The following is a 26,743-nucleotide window of genomic DNA, read 5'->3' as shown; positions in this document are numbered from 1 at the left end:
TTAGAAAACACTAACCTAACCTAAGATTTGTATTATGTGGTAATGAAAAGGTTTTTAGACTTAGAATGTTATAACAATTTAAAAAGATGTCTATATGTATATTTCCAATGGGATATTACAACAAGTGCATTTAAAATTTAATATATAGATTGGGGTCACTTAAGTCCCCCACTTTACCGTTTGCGTAACTTTCAGAGCTGGCCATTCGAGGGTTAATAGCTCATCCCCTAATCAAGCTAGGAAAATATTTTTTTCTATCAATGTGTTCCTAAAGGATGAAGCTTGCTGCCGATATTAATTTTATGTATTTGGGGGGTACCACGGCAGAGAGAAGGAGGGTAATATTTTTGTTTTTATAATCAGTTTTTTAGGGACAGACATAAAAATGGCATGTGAACAAGGGTGTCCATGTTGTGCTTGCCAGGGGGCAAGTATAAGCGACAATACAAATATAGTTTCAAACTTTTCTGTAACTATTCTAAAAATTCTATTGGGTTTTTGATCTTCGGAAGTACAATTTCCTCTAGAAGACGCGAATGGCCCCCTTGTCCCCTAATGGGCGCCATTGTATGTGAATCAGTGGAGTAGTCCACTACACGCTAATACTCTGCAAAAGTACTTGTTGTTTATAGAGTAGGGGCAAAGATTGCCAATTTTTTGAGGCCCAGTTTTTTTTGACATAAACTACATTTATTTTCTGGACGGCTCCATATTAGACAAGATATCTTTTCACTGAATTGGTCTATAAGCGTAATTCTTGTTTTTTTAATGTTCTACGTACAACAATGAATAAAATGGTGTCACATAAGGCGATACTATGGAAAGGGTGATGCAGATGCCAATTTCAATGAATTGTTCTACCTCTAAATTTATTTTTTGGAATATTTCCAACAACACTAATTCATTATACTTTTCTTTACAATAAAACACAATAATTATATTTTCTTTGACATACACTCACAATAATTACTTGCAGAAAGAAAAGTGTAACTTCATTTCCATCCATAATTTCTAGTCTAGAAGCTATGCTAAATATAGAATAGCAGCCAGTCTTTTGAAGTACAGTCTGATTGTTGACAAATCGAAAAGATAATAAGGGTTGCGTTGCCATCGACGAAATACGAATGACTAACCATAAGCAGTATAATCAACCCACCCCTTCCATTATCCCCGTCCCGAACTTGACGTTCTACAAGTTATCGAGAATGATATACAGGATGACTTTATATAAATTTTATTCTGAGTTTTTATCTCGCTTTGTATTGCAGCAATAGCACACATTTTTATTATTGTCACAAGTGTATTGCCTACACAGTTTTATTTTGCCAGTGTGGGGTCACTAGAAGGTTTCCCAGGGCTCCCAAATTCTATTTTTTATATATATTTTTAAGGATTTTCTTCTTCTCCTCCTACGAATGAGAAGTATAAGTATTAATTTGAGAATTTAATATAGAAGAATACCGGTTGTAGATTAAGATAGAAGAGTCCAGTAAATAAAAAAGTATATAACTGGCTTTTCTTGATTTAATAAGCCGTTTTGTACTGTTATTAATCTCTGATAATATCAATTAATTGCGTACAGATCAGGGGGCGATCGAGGCGATTGATAATATGCTCGCAAACTGAAGTATCCTGGAAATGATTACATGTTATCCTATTGTAATCTAATTATTTTATCACGAAATCCACACGTTGTATTTCAGAAGTTATTTCTTAAGATAGAGGTTGCTTTGACGCGCGCAGATTAATTTTACCAGTGCTTTCCCGTAAGGTATAAATGTGCATCCTAACATATGCTACATACAAGACAGTGCAAATAATAATAATAAAAATAAATAAAATCGAGAATGGCATTTAACAGTGTCAGGCCAGGAGCATTGAAGGGGGTCCACGGGAGAGTACGTCCATATGGAGCAGACGCGTCATCGACCGAGGTTATAGTGCAAGAAACATAAGAATAAGAATCATGGATAAATGAGAATAGTGCAAACAATCCTTGACATCGTATTCACTCATTTGAACTGAACTATAGCTCTTATAATGATTTGATACTGGTAATAAACTTCTAAACATAAAATACTGGTTTCCTACATTATACAGGCATGTTCGGACAGTGAGAATTATTATGGTATCTCAGACAATCCTCCTTCATACGCACTCACACAATTACTATTCTTTAGAGGGGTTATTCTTAACCAGTACCAAATATCGGATAGATTTCTAAATTAAAGCCTGATGCAGATATAGGCGGTAAGTCCAGTAGCTGAAACAATATTATCATTGCTTCGTTTGGTTTTATATGATTTTAGCCTTTTCTTTAAACAGTCTATGATGCAATAGCGTAAATAACATCAAAAGGCAGTCATTGCCTCGTGATACACACAATTTTAGATAACAGTTCGTTTTTTTCTTTATGAGTGTGGTTCTGTCATCAGCACGCCATTTGAAGAATCAGTTTTTTTTTTTTTTTTTTTGAAAAAGCTTAATATAGGGAACGATTTTATACCTAAGCAGCACTTTACTTTGTTAACGTCACCTAACCCAACCCGCATTTAATGTAAAAGGGACAAAATAGTTAGTGAAATTTCGATGGGATTACTGCAAAATCAATTGACCTGTTTTCTAAATTATTTAATATAATCTATTAAATTACAAATGCATGCAGAAAGTTCCGAAAAATATGCTTATATTGTAGCCATTCATGCGCAGGTCTGAACTAAATAGTACGCAGTTTCGCTTTCATTTGATTCCATAGTTACAGTTAGTTGTTTCGGACTGCCATCTATTAACGTGAATATAAAACAGATTCAATGGGCTTTATGCAGAGTCGTTTTGAAGTCTGATTAACGTCATACTACGAGGTTGACTAAAGGATGGTTATCAAAATTGTATTCAGAGTCTCTGATTAGGACGTAGTATTTGTCGAAGTTAATCACATGTGACTAATTAATCTAGAGCAGGAGGTAATCTTTTACCCACGGTTTAGCTTGCGACACTACATTTCGTATTTCATAAGTTTTCATTTTTACAGACTTCGCATGCGCTGATCTACTTTTCCGTTGTTGCCACATTTACTGGTATTTTCCTCACCCGATGCATTGGTTATATAAGTTAATCATACCCAAATCATCTTTTTATTTGTACTCAAAGTAGACTCTGAATACCATAACGAGCACCTTCCTTAGTAAAGAGTTAGTAAGCCTACTAACTAGTCTGTGACTAAGATTCGATTAACGAATTCTCTCTGAATACCGCCCAATACCTTTATGATCGTATAAGAGCTGTTAAAAGTCCATTCGAGACTCTTGTTTAAGTGTCTTGAACAATACTCCTTTGAACGTGTAAAGCTTTCTTGGATCGTCTACAAACAGCATTAGAAATACGGCTTGTTGCCCTATTTCGTATTATACTTACGTTTCTCAATATAAACTAGTATTGCTCATAGGGTTGTAGTTCTCTTGGAGCATATGTGGCAAACAAAAATAGCAGAAGATGAAGAAGAGGAAGTGAGTCATACAGTGTCACTTGGATTCGGTGCGCGCATAGAATATTCGTTGGTGCTAGTGTAAGTAAATTTATTATGTTTGCTGAATGGATTAGTTGACAGTTCGTGTCATTAACTTAGCGCATAGCTGAAGGTCAAAAGTTTTGAACACACTTGTTGTGAGGATAGTACATACGTATTATGCACGCTGTGTAATACGTATGCAATGTGAGGCACTACTACATTCATGGATTGTTAATAATTGTGATATGTTTATGTCACTAAAACGCACCTTTATACACCTTGGAGATCTTGAGCTAACTTACTTATATTGTGTATGAAAATAAAAGTTACATCGAAGTAGCTGCTGAAATTGGAATTATTTCTAGTTGCTGAGTGTTAATTTAAAACTAAATCCACTCGATGAGTAGCAATGATTATATATAGCTAAATTGTAGATTAGTTGTGCTCATTCAAAAGCCTTGTTTAAGCAAGTTTATTAGTAAAATAGTGGCGTAAAATGATTGTATGGGTCAGGGGCACAGTGGCTGAGTAGTAGAGCGCTCACCTCTAATACGTCGGCTCCCTGGTTCAATCCACAGCCAAATAAGTTCGTGGTGGAGAACATCGTGTCTGTGGGTTTGCTGAAGTTACTCCCGTTTCCTTCTACATTCTCATTTCATCATCATTCATTTGCCTTAATCACCCATCTCCCTTAGTCGAAAGGGCATGATTGCAGGACATTCAACCGAAAAATTGTACAAAACTATACATAATTTCATCAAATATATAGGGCTACATCTTTTTCACTGAATCAACTTCTATACCTCGACCACAATCATTTTGGGTGGGTGGGTATGCATCCGTGCACCAACATGTGCTAGGTTGCCAATAAAGGTATGAATTCAACCAGGTCGTTGCAGTTGAGCCACGATCGAGTGCTACATTATTGTTAGAAAAACAATACGATGTTAGAAAAACTATTGTGCAACGAAGAAACACTAACTAACTTCTGCTATGTTAACACTAAAGAGCATGAATTCAACCAGTTCACTGCAGTCGAGCCCCGAAGAAACAATATATTACGATAAACGATGTCTGTTATCTACGCCATTACTCATACTGCCAGCAGGAACACCATATATAATATTTCAAATAATAAAAACTTACCAAAGCAAGTCACAATTTTTATTAAAGTGATTGGCTTTGATCTGATGTAATTTCTTAAGGCAAAGAAGTTCCAGAATGAACGACATCGTATAGCCTTAATCTTTTAGTGTACACGTGGGCTTCGCCAACCTTCAATGGTTGTGCTTGTTAACATACTGTCCTGACATCTCATATCCTGAACGACGTCGCAGTATGTATACTGTGCTTCATGGTTACCTTACGGATAGATCCGTGCGGAGCAGGTTATAGCCTACTTTGATTTATTTGTTTTTACATGCGTAAAATAGTTGTCTCTAGGCCAATCACTGATGGTAAAATTTTGAGTTTAAGAATTCACTCTGCAATATGAATTGGTTTGAATTGCTTGTTACGATCATGCTTTCCACGAATCGTAACATTCCATTCATTAATTGTTATTAATTGTTGTTAATCTTTGCTTGTTTACTTTTAAACATTATTCGTTTAAATACGGAATTTATGTACAAGGGTACATGTTTACAATATGTTCGTTTTGTGTAGGCTTATATTGCCATCTCGATTGTGAATAGTAGTGCTTAATAAAAATTCATTTTAATAAGCAAATATTTTGACATAAACACCAGTAATTATTAACAACATGTAAACAAACATTACGTATTAGGCCTAAATCCGATATGTTTAATATGTAAAAATTTAGTCATGCACGGCAGTAAAGCAACAATTCTAAGAAATAACGGGCATAATAAATTTTTATTACATTTTAGATGAATTACGAGGGTAAATTGAATCAGTTTTGTAGTATTTTGAAACTTACCTTTTGGTTTATCGTACATAACTTTAATAGAAACGAGTCATGTTTATAATCAGATAACAGGATGGACTACGTGAGTGGAAAGAATAAATAATTTTTCAAAATGAAAATCGTGTAATTAGAAATGAATATAGAGAGTAGTTTTCTTTTAATGAGAAAAGAATTTAAGTATTAAAATTAATGGGATTAAAGTACTCTAAAATTTGTTTATAGATGTAAACATTAGTCTGATCCGAGAGGGCATGATGATTTACGGGGTGTTACGATGTGAAGATTTGAAGAAGCTAGGTGCTTGCAATTAAGTGTCAAAAAAAATTAATTAAAATTTTGTAACAGAAGAAGCTACAATAGAACTATAAAGTGATAAAAAGTAGTTGCAGAAAATATATACTGCATTTTAGACGTACCTAGTAAGGAGAACACAGGTAATGAGATTGACACTTCAAGTAAGTTATCGTCTAAATTCGAACATAATAAAGGAGACATTATAATAAATCCTGCTTCACTTGGTCGATTATTATTCCCCAATGAACTCAATTAGATTTTTATTTTTATAAGTGACTGTCAGTATATCCGTTCTGATTACATTGAAGTTATAATGCATTATTATGAGTAAGTAATTTGTCTTCGTCCTGTCACACAAACACAGACAAGCTATGAGGGGGGCGTGTCCTAACTTGTTTTGCTTCAAATGTTGGATCCATCTTTATTATTGAAATTTATAGTTAACCAGACGTGGAATATGACTTCTTTTGGATTATGTAAATATTTGGGTTAAAATGAACTATTTATCCACTCTATTTCGATATGAATTAGCTACTGAAGATAGCGTTTAAGAAATTAATAAAAACACTCTTAGGCAGTTGTAATTAGCCGGAAGCTAATAATCATAACGCAATCAGTTAAATGAATACGGGAATAAACAAATAAGAATATCTCATTTGCTACCCTGTACTCAATCTGGATAATGCCTATGCTTTGGTCCTTAATTATATGCATAGTTATCAACACTAATGAATATATCAATTATAGGATTAAGTTAGTTAGATTAGGGTAGGTAACGTTAGATTAGGTTAAGTATTATTATGTTGTTATTGGTCTGTACTATGCTGAATTTCGTGGCTGAGTCCAATACTATAATTATTGAAGAAACTTGCATAAGGAAATGAACTATGTAGTATTGATAATAGTGAGATGTAATCCTCATTAAGAAGGGAATATGATTAACCCCGTCGTCAGATAAATATATGTACTTGCAAATATGACTAGGTCATTGTATAATCCGTAAAAGAATAACAATAATGTTGAATTTACGTTTCAATCCTGTCACTAGGAACTTTGTTAATAATGCCATTACGCACATAGAACACATGTTGTAAGAAAAAACTTTTCATAAGGGACCAAGCATAGAGTATAATTCATATGCTAGGAATTCAAAGAACATCCACAGTAAGTAGTGTAGTTACGTATTCCCTATCAATTGTCAACAACTTAATAAGGAGATTAATAAGAGGATAATAAAACAATATTAGCTTTATTGTACATAATCTAAATGTCATGAACTACTTCGTTACAAAATATTGCAAGTTAATTCACAATGAGTTACCGTATGTATACAGGACATCAAATATATAATGAATCTCAATTTTCATGTTATATGTTGTCCCAGTTTCAACAATTGTGACTTCAGTAATCCAGTTAACTTCAATAAATTTATTTAAAAAAAAAAAATTGAATTTGTTTATATCATATTCTCTATAATCTTAGAGTCATCATTGGAAGTGTCACTGCTGCATGTTCCTGGATAATCTAGAATGATACCGTTGCGCTAAGGATATTTCTTTTGTCAATACATATACTGCTAACATATATACGGCTCTTTATTCAGTAACTAGCATATTCTTATCTTTTAATAATCGATAATGATTTTTTTCTAATCCAGTGACGAAATTTAGAAATGTACGAGATGCATACATTCAATTAATTATTAAGTAATGTTACATGCTGTCGAATCACAATGACTCTAATGCACTTTTTGAATGCTCCTTGAATTTATTTCTCTATAACTTTGAGATCTCTTTCGGCTGGTATACCCCTCAGCTTTACTCAGTAAGTGTGAAGTCATGTTACATTTAAACATATACAAAATGGAGGAAAATGAAGTGACTAAGTCAGTCTATTTGAAAGCTAGAAAAATATATAAGTAAGCTGTTAATCAAGCGAGAAAGCAGTATAGTTCGGCTAAAATCGACTCGTCTATTAATAAGTGTAAACAAACTTGGAATGTAATTAATACTTAAAGAGTAATCGGAACTGCGTTTACCCCCATCCGGAAGATTTTAGTAATTACTTCATGAACATTGTAAATGAGGCACACAATAATATTGACAAACCGGATGTAACGGTAGTCAGTCTAATGGAACAATCTATAAAACCTATACAGGATAATTTTGTATTTTGAAATTTATCTCCCCAAGAAGTTTTCAATATCGTAAATAACTTTTAAGTGTTCAAATAGTGTTAATGTTTATGGTTTATCGAGTATTGTAATTTAAAAAGTTTGCAGTTGATTGCATTGTTCTGCCGCTTTCCCATTGCATTAACCAATGTCTAACATAGAGAAGATTCCCCGAAATTTTAAAATTATCACGAGTTGTGCCTATCCATAAAAAGGGGCCCGAAAATTGTCCATTTAGTTATCGACCAATTTCCCTAGTACCAGTCTTCTCAAAAATTCTTGAAACTGTGATACATACGCAGTTATGTGATTATCTTGATAAGCATAACGTAATTAGTGATTCACAGTTTGGTTTTGTAAAGGGTAGATCTACTGTTGTAGCGATGGATTCGTTAGTAAAGAAGGTTATTAGAGGCTTTGAAAACACGATTTTGATTATTCAACATTTTGTAATTTAAGCAAAGCCTTTTATTGTGTTAAACATACTTTTTTTTTTTTTTTTTTTTTTTAAGCGTACTGGTTGAAGTTTTAGATTGTTCAAGTCTTATTTAGAAAGCCTAAGCAAATTGTTTTTATAAATAATAATAAACCTGGTATTGCACCATTTAAATATGGAGTACCTCAAGGTTCAGTACTTGGGCCACTTTTATTTTTACTGATGATCTACATTACTTTTATCTGCTTACTCTTTACTATATGCTGATGATACACCTTCCTCTAAATACTAGTCCTGATCCTAGTGCACTTAATGCTATAACTGAAAATACACGGGATTAGATTGTGATACGGTTTAAGGCTAATAGTTTTCTACTTAATGAGAATTAGACTGAACAGATAACTTTTAATCTTAAAAAAGTGTCTGTTGAAACTAACCACATGTGTAGATATTTATATTAACGTTTCTAGATATTTATATTAACAACAAGTTATCGTGAGAACAGCATATTAATTATATTTCTGGGAAACTCTCAAGGGTAATAACTGTTAAAGCAAGTAAAAAATCATATGTTCCTGGTAACTATGTCGGATCAGCTTATTTTGCTTTTCAGAGTATAATTTTGTATGGTATATTATTTCGGGGCAACTTGTCGTGTTAATATCATTTTTTTCTAATATAGAGAGAGGCCATCAGATTTTTTTCAAACGCAGACAAATTAGCTCATTGCATACCTTGTGTTTATCAATCGTAAAGTTATGACAATAATCAATCTGTACATTTACATAGTACTCCTCTATATAAGAAGTAATCATCAAAATTTACCACTCAGACAAGATATCCATTCGTACAATACTAGAAGCAGTAAACTCATAAATGTCCCATATCAACGGCTGTCCAAATCGTTAAATAGTTATAAGATACTCGGAATAAAACTATAACGAGTTGCCTGCAATACTAACAGATGAACATATAGATAGATTTAAAAATAAGTTGTACAACTGGTTAGTTGCAACACCCTTTTATTCTTTACAAAAATATTTTAATTGTTCAATAGAAATGTAACGTATTTCCTAAACTCGTGTTACGTTAGTATTAAATCTATGCATATCGTTATTGTCATTTATTTTGTAATGTCATTTCATCATTAATTTAGTTATAGAGCCATAAATACTGTTACAAACTTTTGACGCACGCTGTACATCCGGTGGGAGAAGGGAATAACCGCTAGTGTGCTCACGGGAATCTTGAGCAATTGTGTGTTTGTCTCTGAAAGACGAAGCATTGATCTGCAGGTGAAACTGCATGGAATGGGGCGACTACGAAAACCATGTAGCCGCGATAGCGTTATATAAAATTTGGCAATCTGCAAGTTACATTTTCAAGACGCTGCAAAAGCTCCAAATCTGTCGCATGTTTGTGTATCGTACCATTGAGCACTTTAATGAAACCGGGACTGTGAAGGATCCTCCAAGAACGGGTCGTCCAAGCAGTGTCAGGACTCCAGCAGCCACAAAAACAGTGGCAACTCGTGTGGAGAAATGCGTAAAGAAAGCAGGGTATTATGGCCCGTGAAACGAAAATTTCGAAACATTCAATAACCAGGCTTCTATCCAAGAAACTTGGACTACAAGCTTATCGCCAAGGTGCATTAAATTACCTTGACGCACGCCTAAAGAAGCTGAGAGTGGTAAAATGTAGACACTTCCTGCAGCGATACGCCGATAATGATCATCGGAGAATCCTCTTCACTAATGAGAAAATACTCACCATTGAACAGTCGTTCAATCGACAAAACAATAGGGTGTATGCATCATCCTCTCAAGAAGCCCGCAAAAGGTTCCAAAATTTCAGATGGACAAGCATCCCTCCTCAGTGATGGTGTGGTGAGGGTTGAGTTATTTCGGCTCCACCCAGCTGCATTTTTGCGAAAATGGAGTTTAAACCAGTTCCCGAGTGAAGTACCGTTTTGGAACCAACTGTGAAGTTAAGTGACACATTGTTTCACAATCAACTCTGGACCTTCCAGCAGGATTCTGCTCCCGCCCACAACGCCAGGTCAATTCAAGGATGGCTTCAGCGTCATGTCCCTGACTTCATTTTTTCGCCTGAAGATTGGCCCAATAGCCGCAGTCCAGACCTGAACCCTCTGGACTACCGCCTGTGGTCAGTGCTGGATGGCATCGTCTGCAAGAGGAGACGCCCCACCATTGACAGTTTAAAGCGTTCCTTGTTGGCAGCAGTGGCGGATTTTCCGCTGCTTATATGTCATGCTCTTGGAAATACAACATGCAAGCACGATCAAACTGGTGCTTCAAGTGGCCATCTAGTATAGGTTGGTGATCGTTTTTGAGCATGATATATACCGTCGCTTCGTACCAGTTTCCGACATAGACGAGTGACCATACAAACTGAGAGCCTGTGTCCGTGCAAAAGGTGAGCATTTCGAACAGTGATTAGTGCTGTGTGTAGTGAATGCGTCTAAGAACACGATACACGAAGCAAATTGAAATCTCGATCATGATGGTTGCGTTATTCAGTTTTTCAGTTGTAACAGTATTTATGGCTAGACTAGGTATAGATAATCGTCTATTAAAATGTTATTACAAATTTCTTCTGTAAGTTTTACAAATATGTGAATCCGTACAATCCGTTGGCTTTAAAATGGTTATTGTACAGGACTCAACTTCAAATTTATGTGGTGCAGGTTTACAATATGCTATTTCAAATAAATATATATATATATATATTAATAATTAAAATGAATGACTGAATATGAAAAAGGACTGTATTGGATATTAATTTGTACTGCCGCTCTATTTCTGTTTAATGTAAAGAAGCTGTATTTTATATTGAAAAGAATATTTTTATTATTGTGAAACTATTGCATGTCCTGCGTTGCGTAGTCGTTAACGTTCCTGTCTTTGGTGCGAGCGGTCCCGGTGGAGATGGGCGAAAAAATGTAAAGGCTTTTTCAGGTCAGTCATAAGGACTTCATCCGTCATATGTGACGGTAAAGATGCTTAGAGCCCAGAAATGTAAATTCTAATCCTAATCCTGTGAAACGATTACAAATCTTATGGGAATTTGTATACCGGTACCTATTGTTTCGGTCATAAGATTACTTTCTTATATATCATGCTCTTGGAAATACAACATACAAGCACGATCAAACTGGTGCTTCAGGTGACGACCTAGCATGGGTTGGTGCGCGTTTTTTTAGCATGGTCGTTTTTGAGCATATATACCATCGCTTCGTGCCGGCTTCCTCGCTGGCCCATCATCTTCATTCTGCCATGACTAGTTATCGCCAGTTCATATCTGACTTTTTTTTTTCTAGTTTCATTATGTTTAAAAATGTATACTAGAAGAAAGGGTATATACAAATCTTAGATGTCATTGTACTATTCTATCTATTTACGTTTACAGGTAATATTTAGTTAAAATGGAATCGACAGCAGAGTATTCCAACTTACAAGAAGACGTCGACGAGCAAGAATTATTCAATAACTCAGTGTAAGTGTTATTGTTTTCTTATGTTATGTGAATGTCTGTTTGTTCATTTGTCCGCTGTACAACTCCACACATATCTGCCATTGAAATGAGTTTTTGAATATAGTTAGTATCCACCTCGAACTGACTTTTTTTTATCATGTCACTTTGTTGAAAATACGTATCCTAAGAGGGAAAAGGAGTTCAACATTTATGCCAAAAGTAGATTAAGTCACGACCCCCTCAATTGTTGAAAATGGTTAGTACTTGAGTCGACAGATTTTTATCATCGCACTTTGATTGTAATGTCTGTCGTAAGGGGGACTTTTTTTTTTTTTAATACAAAAGATAACTACTGCATTGTTTCAAATAAATTTTTGGACATAGTTTGCACTTGGATGGACTTGGCTTTCTATTATTTCTTTTTTTATTTAAATGCGCAAGCTAAAATTGAAAAGAGGGGTTGAAATATACCTTCCACATATTTTCCATAAATCCATTCTTATGCTAAGAACGGGCATTTCAACTAGTCTTCCGGTGTAAAAATGTGATTCAACAGGAAATGTTATCAATTTAATTCTTGGTCGCAACATGTTTGTCGTAAGTTCATCATTCTTCCAGTTTTTCATAACTTTCCATTAATATTTATTAGGCGTTTTTTTGTACAATGATTAGTTTTATGTCGCGGTATTTCTAAAACCTTAAACACGTTTGGCGACGAAAGTGGTAGTAGTTTTCGAAATATCAACAAAATTATTTGAAACTGACAAAAAAAAAAAAAAAAAAAAGTTGAAACAGATATATCTTTCTTAAATTTACAACGATTACGTTGTGCAAATTGTGCTTTTCATTACAATCCATTATTAAAATGACTTAATGATGTAATAGGATGTATATTAACAATACAAATTATAATAATACGTAAGCATCTAAATGGTAAAACGATAATTCAATTATAAATCTTAATCTTCGATGTCATCTTCTTCATGCAGATTTTTTTTTTATTAGGAAATTTATGCTGATTATAGAACTAGAAATTTTTATCTGTTTCCCTCATTATAATTATTTTTAAAAAAGGTTTTAATAGCAGTGATTGAAGGAACATTAACATTTTCTCTGCAGTAGAGGAAACTGATAAAATACATGAAATTCTATAAGCAGCATATTTTGTTACAAAAGAATACGCATGAAAATGATAATTGACATCGAAGCATAGCATCGAATTGCCGTTCTTGCACTTGAATCCTTACCTAAGGAGAACTTTACCTCTTATTACAGCCCATTACGTTGTATTGGCTGTGACTACCGGGTGGCATGTGCGATTTAGTCGGATTAAGCAAATTATATGTTGGTATTCGTTGTCAATATATGGATGATTATAGTTACCTTTAAGGATGAGTTATTTATTGGATACTGAACTACAAGCGAATACGTATATAAAATTTAAAGTAAAACTCCTAATTGTAAAATCACGGGGACAAAGATGTTTAAGTTGACTATTACTAGTATTTTACTGTTATGCCGTTACAAATTTCATTTAGAAGGGGAAAAGAGTATATACCTAAAATGAAATACAATTCTAGGACAATTTCTAGTTGAGTGTAGATTTTTATCTTTTCTTGGATTCCGTTCCTGTCTCTTTTTCGTCATTGTCCATGTATACGCAGTGTAGATTATTACGGATATCAAGTATGTGATGTGTAGTAGCATTTTAGTGAAGAGAGAAATTTGTTTAACACATGTTATTGATTATAGTTTGGCTTTGGAACACATTGGGAAGGCGAACCAACCCGGCAATGGAGTTACAAAGAGAACTCGGACAACTTCTGCAACGTCCAATGACTTCTACAGCACAGAAGTTAATATACAGGTAATTAAATATACATGTAATTTTATAAAAGATATATATATATATATATATATATATATATATATATATATATATATATATATATATATATATATAATTTATTTTATATTTTATAAATTAAAAAAAAAACTCCCATTCATTATCGTAAGTATTCTTGTCTCCGAGTTCGGAATCTGAGGTCCTGATCATATTATTATGTTACGATTATACCGTCTAATTCTGCCAAGTTATACAATGGATGTATTGCATATTCGATGAATGAAACATTGAAAAACAGAGAACTATTGATGTTGCTTTAGTTCAATTTGTAGAGTGTCCACATTGCAAGTGGAATATCGGGGTTCGAGTGCTGTCAATCCAAATATTTTCCCTCCTGTATTATTTCATTATGTCTAAATGCTGTATAATATATAGTGCGGCAATTAAGAAATACTGACTTTTTTCTGCGAAATTAATTTTAAGTGTGACGTTGGAAACACGTGCAGAAATTTGCAATTTGACCGGTCGCTAGTGCCCGGCCAACACTCAACCTCGTATATCATTCAAAAGTACGGCAACGGCGAAAAAAAAAAAAAAAAAAAAAAAAGTGTCTTCGTAAACCTTTTTCAACATCGCAAATATTTTCATTGGAGTCTACCCTAAACACGCAGAGAACTTGATAGTCACTTTTTGTTCCGAGGTTGAAACGGGGATGATGTATCACAACACCAGTCTGTTCTTAGCCGTGTCATGCGTCACACTGGCAACTAGTCGAGCTGGAAATTCTGCATGCTTTCTTAAGATCACACGCAACATTCACCACTATGAAAAAGTTCCGTCCCGAAACTAACTTCATAGCAGAAAAATCAATCTCAGTTCCTAATTATCACACCGTGTGTGTGATGAGTGTTAATGACGCAACACAAGATCAGATCGCGCCGTGTGGACTTTGTGATGGACAAACACCGTGTTCGTGGGTTTTCTCGGGGTTCTCCCGTTTCCTCCCACTTTCTTCATTCCACCACTTCACTCATCTCTCATCATCGCCGTCTCCTTTAGCCTAACCGGCATAAGCGTAGGACGTAAAGCTTAAAGATTTTATTTCATTTCATTTTGCAACATAAGATCAGAAATTTTGTGGCAATCTTGTTATAGGTATGTTATGGAACGCTTATTCAGTTATTAAATAGAAAACTAATAATGGAAAAGTAAAAATTTGTTCAGTTTCGGTAGTGTAATTGATGTAGGTCAGAAGTTCAGAATTTCCATGATGTAAATGAAGTTCAGAATTACTTTGATTTTTTTTATTTATTTATATTATGTTTTAATTGTGCATCAGGTAAATACAAAATTATCAGTTAAAAAATGATGTTCAAATTTTTTAAATTCTATTTTACAGTCAGATACAGAAACTCCGACAGCCGTGGCGAAAAATCAGAATTTGAAGCAATCAAGACGACTACCGTACTGGCTGTGGTTTATTATTGCAAAATCATTGGGTATCAAGCTACATCCGAATGATAGGCCTGTTTTGGCCACGATCTTATATGCGTTAACCGTTTCTTCAGCAATAGGTAAGCATTTTGTTGATAATTCTGTAGTTATCCGCCTTGTTTATTACTTCAAATTATCACTCTTGTGTTTACAAAACCTATCTGATCATTGCTTAAAGAAATGATGGAATTGCATATTAACTAGATTAAAAGTTCAGTAACTTTATCTTGAATACCCAAGAAGGCGTATTCTAGAATAATGGTTATTTTTAGTAATGCACTGTTGGAACAGTTTGTGTGTGAGTTATTGTAAGTGTTAAGGTTAATAATATGATGATACAGTTTTACTTTTACTTCAAAATTAAAAGAGGTACAAACTATAGTTTTTTTTTTTTTTTTTTTTTTTTTTTTTTTTTTTTTTGGTAATAAAACTTCAGGTTTCACCCAAGGACCGTAAAATTCTTCGTAATCCGTAAAGCAGCGTAGTTTATTACTGATTGCACTGAGGATGATTTTAATCCAATATCGAAACTATATATGAAAGTAAGCTTTCTTGGATGCTTGGGATAAAAGTTATTTATCTCCGTGATCATGTTTCCCTAAGGAATATGTCACAAAATGCTGTTCTTCTTAAATAATTTAATAATAATATAAACAAAAGCAATCATCATTATTGGCAGGTCCTTACTGCAACTGAAATGTTTCCGTGCTCCACATTCGTAGGATTTTTCTGTTTTGATATCGTCCATACTATAGCCTCTTTTCCACCACCATACTCTTTAGTACGTCCCTCATAACACAGTTCCTTCTTAGCCAATAAAACACAGACGTAAAGTAAAACACATTTACTTAATCTCACCAATAACAAAAATAACGCATCAAATTCGATTACATATTATGCAAGGGTAATACTTACGAACTCCTGTGGTAGAATTTTTTATATCAAATTTTCAGTTGTTCTCTTCACTCTTCTCCTGCATAAGATATCAAAAAAGAGTGATGGAAAAAAGAAAAAAAACTACGTGGTAATATGAAAAGAAACGGATGCGTAACGGTTTTCAGTTTATGCAGTTCAGATTAAATCATAAACAAACATACGCTGGTACTAGTTCTGCGCTATTTCTTCAAATAGCTAGGACTATAAAAATCGAAAATAAGTGCAAAATGTATTTAGTTCACAAACGGTGCCAGTAGATTAACCGTTACGGTGTCCTATCAATTTCGTAACCAAGTTACGTCTTCACTCTTGAGTTTGTGTTTCTATCATTCTCAGAGCTTTAAAAATCTTGCTTGGAAGTACTAGCCAACCAAAAAATCTAGCCAGACCATTTTGCAGTCACACTGTTTATTATACAAGTAAACAAAAATCACTCTTTGTCGGGAAACAATAAGAAAACTGACAAAACTACGTAGGAACTGAGAGTCGAATGAAAAATATCATTCACGATGTTGGTGCATTGCAGTGTTATATTCTATTTGTTGTGTAGAATGAAACAAGTTTTTGATTGATCGGACTTTACTCGCTAAATGTAAAAAATACTCGCCTCTGGAGAGCAGGCGAGTGAATTTTTCAAGCCCTGGTCATCCTTATCGTATGAATTATGCTGCCAGGTCAAAAGCGTTCAAACTACTGGCTAATGAATAACTTTTTTTTTTTTTTTTGTTCCACATATTTATTGTCTCTTTTTACGTAATTCTCCTTTTTGTCATTGCTATGTGCTTATTTTGATGTTCACAAGTAATTTCATCAAGCCCTCTCTGATGTTTATTTGTGAAACAGTTTCTAAAAGAGGAGAGTAAATTTACTATATTTTTCAAAAGTAGTTACTATTATCATCATCAGATATCACTGTTGCTCAATCAATAGAATTTTTTTTTTTTTTCTTTTTTTGGTACCATTAACCCCATAGCTATGTTGTTGCTCAGTTGAAGATTTCTACTATTTTACTATTTATTGCCCTTTTGGTATTTATTACTTTTCCCCCCTCAGGTTTCTTTATAGGTAACACGTGGTATTCAGTATATAACATCGTGTCCGTTCATACGAAAGACGATATTCTAGATGGTACTGTGTCCATTCTTATTGTTGCGTTTTGGTGTGCTTTGGGAGTCTACGCGAATCAGCTAGCATTTCGTCTGTTTAGTCATCAGAAGTTCCTGAGCATGTTAAGGCTACATTCCAGAACAGTCATGAAGTTGAATGCTGCAATGGTGGTGTTCTTCCTGTGGACTTCATTTGCTGTCCTACACAATGTTAGCACTTTTACTTACTGGCTTGGAAAGCCGTGTGAAACCGGTAAGTCAGATAACATAGTTAGTAGTGTTCATTTTACGTAATTGAGTGTACAGGTTTAGTTCCTTAATTTATTAAAATATAAAATCTGTTTGTTTTTTTGTTTTTTTCTGAAAAGAAAGCAATATTAACAGACTTCAACAAAAACGCATTAAATGATAGTCACTTGGCGGAAAAAAAATCTATAAACGAAATGAGTGTTCTAGTCCGAACGAATTGTTCGCAAAGCTATTAGAGTAATGTTCAACAACAAAAATGTATTACGGAAAACTTAATAGTGCTGGCAAAAACTGTTCTGAAAATGTAATAGTTGGACTTAGTGGATCAAAATTATCGTTTAGAATTTATGCATAAACTAAAACTTCAGTTTAAACTTCAAACTAAACTAAAAAGCTAAAAATATCTTTTACGTAGGAGATTGCATGAAACATTTATTGAGCCCGTTAAAATTCGAGCGAGAGAAAAGTCAAAACGCTGTATCCCAGTTTCCCGTTTCAAATATATTGACACGATATAAATGAAGAAAAAATAAATTCAGTAAATAATAAGCTTTCTACTGTCATTAAGCCAACATTATACCCAAAATGGCCTTTTTATGCCTTTAATGTTGTAAACTGAACTTATTTTAGGTTCTAATAGAATATCTAAAGCTCACAGTAAAGTGATTCCCGAACGTAAAATGAGGTGTAACCAAAATTCTATACCAAAACAAATATGAGTTTGTATTTGTTTCTTTGTTTACGATACATTTCTCTTATTTTCAACTCTAAAATTAGGCAACCTGTGCAACACGTATGCCAAGTAGTATAACGTTCAGGAACTTAAAAAGGTGGTTAGGCACATACATGATATGTTGAGTTGCATAACCTACTTTTGATGGTCACTTACGAAATAGTAGTTCGAAAACCAATGAAGTTAATCAGCCCTGCACTGAACATAGGACTGAAGTAGTGAGTGTTATAAAGACACTTCTTTCATTGTAGAATCAGTTTCAGGAAAACAAAGATAATTGAATAAGAAAAATAAAGTCAAAAAATAAATTTTGAAACATCGTTAAAGCCGGCTTTCTGTGGGGAGAAAACCTCCATCCCAAATAGCCAGCTTTTTTGCATCTCTAATCGGCAGATGCTTCCTCCCCAACTGTCTCACGATTTTGGGTCAACACCAAAAATTCTTTTTCCAGCTAAAGTCGAACGCAAATCCATTTGTGCTAACAAGTCAGCTTGGTTGGAAGACTCAGTCAAAAAAGAGTAACAGCTTTCTCATACCAGCCATGCTGACTGAGGTTTTTCGTGGGTTTTCCGTATTCACATCAGATAAATGCCGGGATAGTACCTAGCATACAGATCCCTGGCGGCTTCCTTCCTTATTCTTCCCTCAAATAGCGTGCTCTCTGAGGGACGTCATCCTCTGCATGTGACGGGCTTAAGGCCGTAGGCGTTTTGTAATGCCCAGAAATCTGTATAACTAAATAAATAAGTGTTCATGTGTATGTGAGCTTTTTCTCCTCTATTAAATTTCCTTTAAAATTCTTAGAAAGATACTGCAATTAATTACATATGCTACGATGGACACGGAAACCTATCGAAAATAGATATTATCATAAAGAAATTAGACATACAAGTATCATTGCGAGCAATCCCGGGTTCGATTCCCGGTGGGGGGACACTGTCGAAAAAGTGTAAAAAGCTTTTTCAGTCCAGTCATCCTGAATGAGGTTTTCTTTGGTTTTCCTCATTTACACTGGGATGGTACCTAACATATAGGTCCCAGGCCGATTTTTTCCTTCCCTTTACCCAGATAGTGTGCTTGCCGAGGGACGTCATCCCTCAAACGTGACGGGCTAACATGGCCATAGATGCCGATAGCCTGGAAATCTAAATCCTGTCACAAGTAGCATCTGTTTGGTCACTGAAGCAAGTAATTAACTGTCCTTCAAATGTAATTTATCGAGACCAGTAGTACATGATGCCTGCGTCAGAACAATCCATTTATAGTAAAAAAACATCTCATCTGAGAGTAACGCTGGTTGACAATCACCGGTCTGCTGCGTATGTTGCCTGCCTGACTGTACTTGAAAATGGATAATGATTATCCAGAACATAAATGTGCTTTGTTATGTTTTATTAAGATCAAATTAAGACCAGGGCCGTATTAAATGTAAATAAGGTTGTAATTACTGACATAAAATCCACAAATATTTATTCAGTATCAAGCACAATAAATTGTAATAACTAATCAACATGATTACATTATGTAAAGTACGGACTGTTGATACCGTTTATCTTTAGGACAGCGCAGTTTTTAAAAATCGTGAGTCCAGCCCACAAGAAAGACACTACTATTAACAGGCTGTAACGATATTTAGAATTGAATAGTAATATTTGTGTAACCGAGAGTTAGTTTGGCAAACTTAAATAAATAAATAAAAATAATTATAACTTATTAAATCACAACTTTAGCCTATAGCGCATAGCGAGCGAAATCTTAGATAGATCAGCTATTCCTAAATTTGAAGTAACAGAAGCTTACATATTAAATAAGAATGCCACCTACCGTGTTGCAAGTTACAGCTTGCATATGCTGAAGGTGCTGTGATGACGGAGTTAAAAGTTTGGACCCTGAGTATTAAATTATTTAATATTTGTGAGCATGAAATAAGAAAACACTTTGCGTAAAATAGAATGCTACCCATAGTCAATGATATACGTTAATAATGTCAAATTGGTTTACTTGTAATTTCATTCCAGGACATCGTGTTTATTACATGTCATGTGCAATTGGGGAATAATTCTAAAATGCTCTTATCTCTTCTTTTCTCCCTTTTATATTTGGTTTGTAGGTAAAAGGAAGTTAGAATGACACAGGTATCTCTGAGCTTCCAAATCTTCTAATAAGTTAAATTTAATTTGTTTGGGTTAACTTTTATATATATATAACTACATAATTGTATAACTAATATATTTTCTTTTAATTGTATTTTTCAGTCCAGTTAAGTGTTAATGTGTGTGCTCTTCGATATCTGTTTCAAGTAGTCTTTTCGATCTTCAGTTTAGTCTGGAATATTCTTGTGGCTGTTGTACTGATTTCAGTGTGCCGTACTCACACTATAGGTAAGGTCATATGTATATATAATTATGCCTTGTCTTCTTAACTTTGTCCATTGAATGAATGTAAGTTGATCGAAAGAATTCATTTAGCCTATAGGACTTTATATGAAAAATTTCGTCATTTCACTGGGTCTATTCACTGGTATCATTTCTTTCGTTTTTTATCTTTCTAGTGAATTAAAGTACCACAATACAGTATAACCTAATATTAAAGGTAATTTCTTTCGCTCTGTGTTTAAGATGCAGAAAACTGTATTCAGATGGGTTGATCTACTCCTTGTCTTGGAAACAAGCCTTTGCGATTTCAAATTCAAAATGGTATACAGGAAGCACACCGTTATAATGAAATGACTTATTTCAAGATTCGTATTATAATTACTCTTACTAATGTTAAGAAACTCCTAGAGTGTCCTATTCAATCGACCAAACAGTTTCAACATACAGCCTCAGCCGTTTCCCTTTTCTTTGTTTTTGGTTACAAGTTTTGAAAGATTTGTGAAATCATTAAACATTGTAGTGAGTTTCTGTATATACCAACCAACAACAATCAACATTTTTATAATTTAGCTTTGTTTTAGTTTCTAAAGTTACATATTGGAAAATTTCAGTGGTTTCAATTGCCAGTGTTTCCTTTAAAAGTGCATATTTACTAATATATCAAAGTTTTAACCACAAAGTACTTCTGACTTCAATTCAAGTATTTCAAGAGTTTTACAATCTCATCTGTACACAATCAGTAGTAATGAACGGGAGACATCTCCATAATGTGATCTCCAGCTTAATTTTTACTCTGCTACCAATAAAGACACAAATTATCCGTTGAAACAGTTCGGTCAGGACGCTTAAGGTGAGCTCTTAACATATCAACTACGCGTCCAATAATCTCTTTGAGTTACTAGTAGTAATCTTTTAAATTCATGCGTTGGAGAATTAATTTTTACCTCGATTGCTTTCAAGTAGAAAGTAATTACGATCAATTGATATATTTAAAACACTTCGGTGCTCATCATTTGAAGAAAAGATAGTGTGTTTAAAATAGTGTTTACACCAAAAGTAGAAGTACGTTAGGGATTATTACAGGGAGATATAAAAATTAAAACTGGTGGCATTGTAATCAAACTTCGTTCAAATAGTCTACCCTGTTGTGAGTACCCACTGAAAATTACAGTAAACCTTTCGTTTTTAGAACAAAACAGCCAAGCTATAAAATTTCAAAACAAAATGGTCGAACATCGGTCTCCTGCTCCAACCAACCGCACTATAAAGTTGATGTTCATCCTTTTCGTTCTGAAAACAAATGATTCATTGTCATTTCCAGTGGATATTCACGATAAGGTAGACTAGTTACATTATAATATCAGTTTTGAGTCTTAACATAATTACTAACCTTATTTGTGTTATTGAAATTTACTCACAGTAGTGTGAGTTGCTTTTCCTGTAGTTTTCTTCGGGTGTTAAAGGGGATAACAAGTTAAGAAAATATACTTATTTCACAACACCAAGCATCAAATGGATATAGTTTATATAAAAGCAAATTACAATTTTTGTTGATTTGTTTTGAAGCATCTGTGTCATAGTATTTCGCACTAATTTCATCATATTACTGTTACGTATGGTTAGAAAAGAAAAGAAAATTTATATTGTTCCTTCTGCTTTCAGACTCTTCTGGATATTTGCTCAAGAATTGGGAAATAGAATGAATAATAACAAAACCCTTCATCTTGTTTTCCTATGTGTATATAATTTTACAATATTAGTCTACAATACAATTTAACAAAATATATATATTATCCAAAGTGTATGTATATATATATATATATATATATAATATGTAAAATGAAAATGATCAAATTTTCAACATAGATGAGGTTCGGGCCTAGGATGGTTTTCACTTCGACGGAGCAACTTAGAGGGGGATAGAGAGATATTTAAAAATGATTGAAAATGACCGATATTAGTGCTGAATCCATAGTTTTATGGGTCGCTGAGGTGAACAGTGACACTTTCGATGCCATTTAAATCCAATTTCAGTCCCGCATATCTATTGTTGCTTTTGATTTTATCTAACTTTGATACACATATAAACAGTATCACATATATTATTTGTAAACAACGTAATTCAATTAGTGTGAAATACTGCAGAGTTGATGTTTCAAACAAATCAACAAATATTGTTTATTTTATATTTGATCTTTTATTTTTCATTACTATATTTGATCAATTTCTAGAAACGTAAGAGACATAAATAGAGTCCATTGTAGTAGTTAGAAACTCATAAATATAGTACAGTTGAGCATAAGGTACTTATAAAATACTACTTTGAATAGCTTTAACTACATATTTTGATATGTAATTTTTTTTAGAGTAGTATAATTAACATTGTTTAAATAACTAACAATAATGTGAATAATGATTATAATAATGTTTTATGTGTCTATTCTTATATTTCAGGCATACGAAGATTTATTCGGGAGTTGGAACAGGATGCAATATCTTACAATCACCATTTATGTGAAAATAGTGCTACGGGGAAGGATGCTGCGAATGGTAAGTGCATAATAAAACTTTTTGAGACCACTTCAACTTGATAGGACTCCGAACATAAGGTGTGATAAAAAGAACTATCTTACAGTACTGTTCTCGAAAATATTTGTATATGTGCTGTACTTCCATATTGGCTCTCATCGTTCTTCAGGGTGTCTATCGGTCACGAAAGTCACGAATGTCATGAAAAAGTCACGAATCAGAAAACGGTCATGAAAGTCACGAAAAAGTCACGAAATTTAGCTTTTGGGTCACGATTTTTTTAAACTGTACAAATGTAAGTACAGATTGGAAAATTTTGTTCTATAAAACGTCAAAATTCACCACGAAAAATGTCTATGGTCGAGTTTAGACGCTACCAAATCGCAAGCAAAGTACGCATGGATGAAAATTCGGCCTAATTCGCTCTTCAAAATGTTAGAATTTTTTTTTTTAATTTGGTAAAGAAAAGGTCACGAAAAAGTCACAAAATTTCATTTTGGAATTTTAGTAGACACCCTGTTCTATACGAGGAACATGCTGGAAGTTGTTTAAGAGCACAATAATGTAGCATCGCATTGTGTGTGTTGAAATAGCGTAGCGTAAAATTTCGGAACAAGCAGGCACCTTAACATTTTTTTTCAACAAACTACAGATAGACGCAAATTCGAGTATATAAGTATTCGTTTCGTAAATTGTAAATCTACATTAGAAAAATATCCATTTTTAAACAATAAAATAGTAGTAGTAGTAGTAGTAATAATAATAATACAAAATATTACGTTGTACGAAAATCAAAATATTATCTGTTCAGTATAAAGAAGACAGATTCTTATATAGTACTTAATATCCAATGGAAAATCAAGGAATAATCCTTCCTTTTCATATGTTCGGATGTAATAAAGTAATTTAATTTTAGTATTCAACAGTTACAGAAACGTGCAACATATCTGATTTGATGAAATCCCAGCGACTGGCCTCTGGCACTTACGACATGTACAGTTTTATGTAACAACTTAGCTAAATCCAACAATATCGATACTTTTTATTGCATATGTCACTTGTTCATTTTCTGATTTATTCTTTTACTTGTATTTTTTAAAAGTTTTTTCTGTTCCTTTTGATGTGTAATGTTTAATATTGTATTCTTTTGACAAGGGTTAGGTGGTAGAGCAGCCATGGCTGAACTCGCCCGCTTCAATAAAGACATTTTCCTTTCATCTTGATAATTCCTGCATTTTCTTGTATGACAATTCGATGCGACGATCCTTCTTCTGAGCGAACATGGTCAAAACTTACTATTTGAAACTGGGGTCACCTGCAGCACTTTTTAGCCGAGGTTTTTCAATGCCCACCAAACCCAAAGCTTAGACTCTCGTTAAACATAGTTTCTTTAAAATGTTTTCACGTATTTAAGAGCTCTCATTCTTCTTTCACTCTATGCCGTAGTTGCAGCAGTACTTAAGTTAAATGTAACAACTTCGCCAGTTACACATAAATGCTTTGTAGCTCATTCTCTGAAACAGATTTTAATAGCTCATGTGGAAACAGGTGTTTTTCAGAGTTACTGTGAAGTATCGCTAGTTATTTGTCAATGAAAGGATAGATGTCCATTAACTGTTGTAGTGTGTTGAGATGACAGTTGACTTTATGTTCAAGAGACTGTTTCTCGTTCAACATTTCTACGAACCTGATTTCCTCAAAATCTTTCTTTTATTTGGGTTGCAAATGAATGTAACCTTTCATATGGCAGCTGCCGCAAATTTTATATAGTGCGTTTCCTCGTACTTGATTTTACTGTTTAACTGATGAGCTTCCTTACAACAGACTATAATAGTTTCCTCGCACCTCATTTCCATAAACTAGCCTAACACAAAACGAACCTCGTTGATACATAAGGTAATATCGGAACTTTTCAATTGTAGAATCCTAAATAAAATTTATTAACTAACATAAACACTTTAATGAACAAGCAAAGCTGAAACATAAACGTCAATTAAAAAAAAAAAAAAAAAAAAAAAAAAAAAAAAAAAAAAAAAAGCTAAACTATGAGCCTATTCAACAGATATTGTATCCTATTAATCATTTTCAATAACAAGGGTTATCGTTCTTTTCAGTTCTCTAAAATGAGTTTTGTTAGCGCTCCTCTAGGATGGTATTTTCATCTGGTGTCCTGGTGTCACTGTAATGAGAAATTTTGAAACCTTATTCTCACAAAAGTTTACTTCGTTTTTAAGACACTTAAAACTATGAAATATGTTTGTCACACATGAAGAACTTTATTTCTTTAATTTGCTTGGGCATAACAATGAATGATAAGTGCACATGGATGAGATAGTTTGACAAGTACTTGTACGAATGAAATAGCTTGATAAATACTTGTACGCTAGTATAGCAACCTTTCATTACAGATATGGGGCCGCGGTGGTTCAGTGGTGGAGCGTTCATCTCTGGTGCATGGTGTCTGGTTCGATCCCAGCTCGCGTCAAGGGAACTTTGTGATGGGTAAACACCGTGTGCGTGGGTTTTCTCGGGGTTCTCCCGTTTCTTCCAACTTTCTTCATTTCATCCATTTCTCATCATCATCGTCTCCATTAGCCTAGCCGGCATAACCGTGGGTCGTAAAAATTAAACATTTCATTTCATTACATATGCTCCGTCGTTCCGTCGTATGTTTTACATACAGGTTTATTTCCTATGTCTCAATCCTTCGAAACATAGAGAATAACATAAGATAATTCCACTGCTATTTTGCTTTTAGAAACACAAAAAAAAGAAGAAGAAGAAGGGAAAAAAAAGTAAATCTTTCTTCTACTTTGTCTTCTACAGTAGTGTCGTCAGGTTGAATTAAAACAAAATAGGCCTGGTCTGTTTCTTTATAGTCTGTTTTTTTTTGGATTGAATCAAATCATTTTGTATGTCTGGATGTCCTTTTGAAAGCAGAGTTAAATTAAAAGTATATCTATAGCTCCTGCTCTTTTTGAGCCTATAGGTCTGTGAGCTTTAGATAGTTATCTTTATTTACAGATAACTATCTTCACAATGCACACAAAACGCTAACTCTTGTTTTCCTAAGTAACAACTTGCGCCAATAATCCGGCCTAAAGTTTTTCTATTCGTTGAGACTTCTTCATTGTATTCTAAGGTAGCCAAATGCGAAGATACTGACAGAACATCCACTATGTAGTTTCATCCCAAAATATGAAAATGTTTCATATTTTTAAAATGTTTTTAAGAGAATTGGTGCGTAGTTACTTTCCTTTCAAAATTCTTCGTGATTTCAATACAATCTTTATTCTACTCAGAATCCCTATAAACAAAACAGTAAAGTTTATATCTTAGTACTACCTGTGAACCACGCGCATTTTGTATACCAAGACGAGTAGGATTTCCGCATTACTTTGCCTTGCTATCCTTTTGAACTGGAAGTAAATTTGGAGCAGGTCTTTGTTTTTTCAGTTAATTTTCACATGAAAATTTTGAAAAGCCATCTGTTAGCAGGTGATCCACTAAATCAGTATTAGTTCATTGCCTTAAAATATTGCATACATACATAAACACTTTAAGTATTGCATACATAAACACTTAGACATATTCACACGAGATAAATATGCACAAACACACGTAAATTAAACGCATAATTAC

At 33.8% G+C, this 26,743-nt stretch overlaps 1 protein-coding gene across 3 annotated transcripts in view; it reads left to right on the top strand.

The window, feature by feature from the left end:
* Positions 1-3,477: 3,477 nt before the first annotated feature.
* Positions 3,478-26,743, top strand: part of LOC145684016 (uncharacterized) — a 56,916-nt gene continuing 33,650 nt past the window's right edge. Inside the window, exons 1-7 of one of the 3 annotated variants that reach the window (XM_081755823.1) lie at positions 3,478-3,565; positions 11,768-11,854; positions 13,586-13,700; positions 15,079-15,253; positions 17,163-17,468; positions 20,453-20,578; positions 23,027-23,122. In XM_081755823.1, coding sequence (XP_081611949.1) covers positions 11,784-11,854; positions 13,586-13,700; positions 15,079-15,253; positions 17,163-17,468; positions 20,453-20,578; positions 23,027-23,122 — 889 coding nt within the window. In that variant the 5' untranslated portion in view covers positions 3,478-3,565; positions 11,768-11,783. The other 2 variants (XM_081755824.1, XM_081755825.1) reach the window with 2 other exon arrangements.

This window comes from Thermobia domestica, chromosome 4 (genome assembly GCF_964235325.1).
Source record: "Thermobia domestica chromosome 4, izTheDome1.hap1.1, whole genome shotgun sequence".
Lineage (NCBI taxonomy): Eukaryota > Metazoa > Arthropoda > Insecta > Zygentoma > Lepismatidae > Thermobia > Thermobia domestica.
Note: the sequence above shows the minus strand (reverse complement) of the source record. Positions and strands in the feature narration are given on the sequence as shown.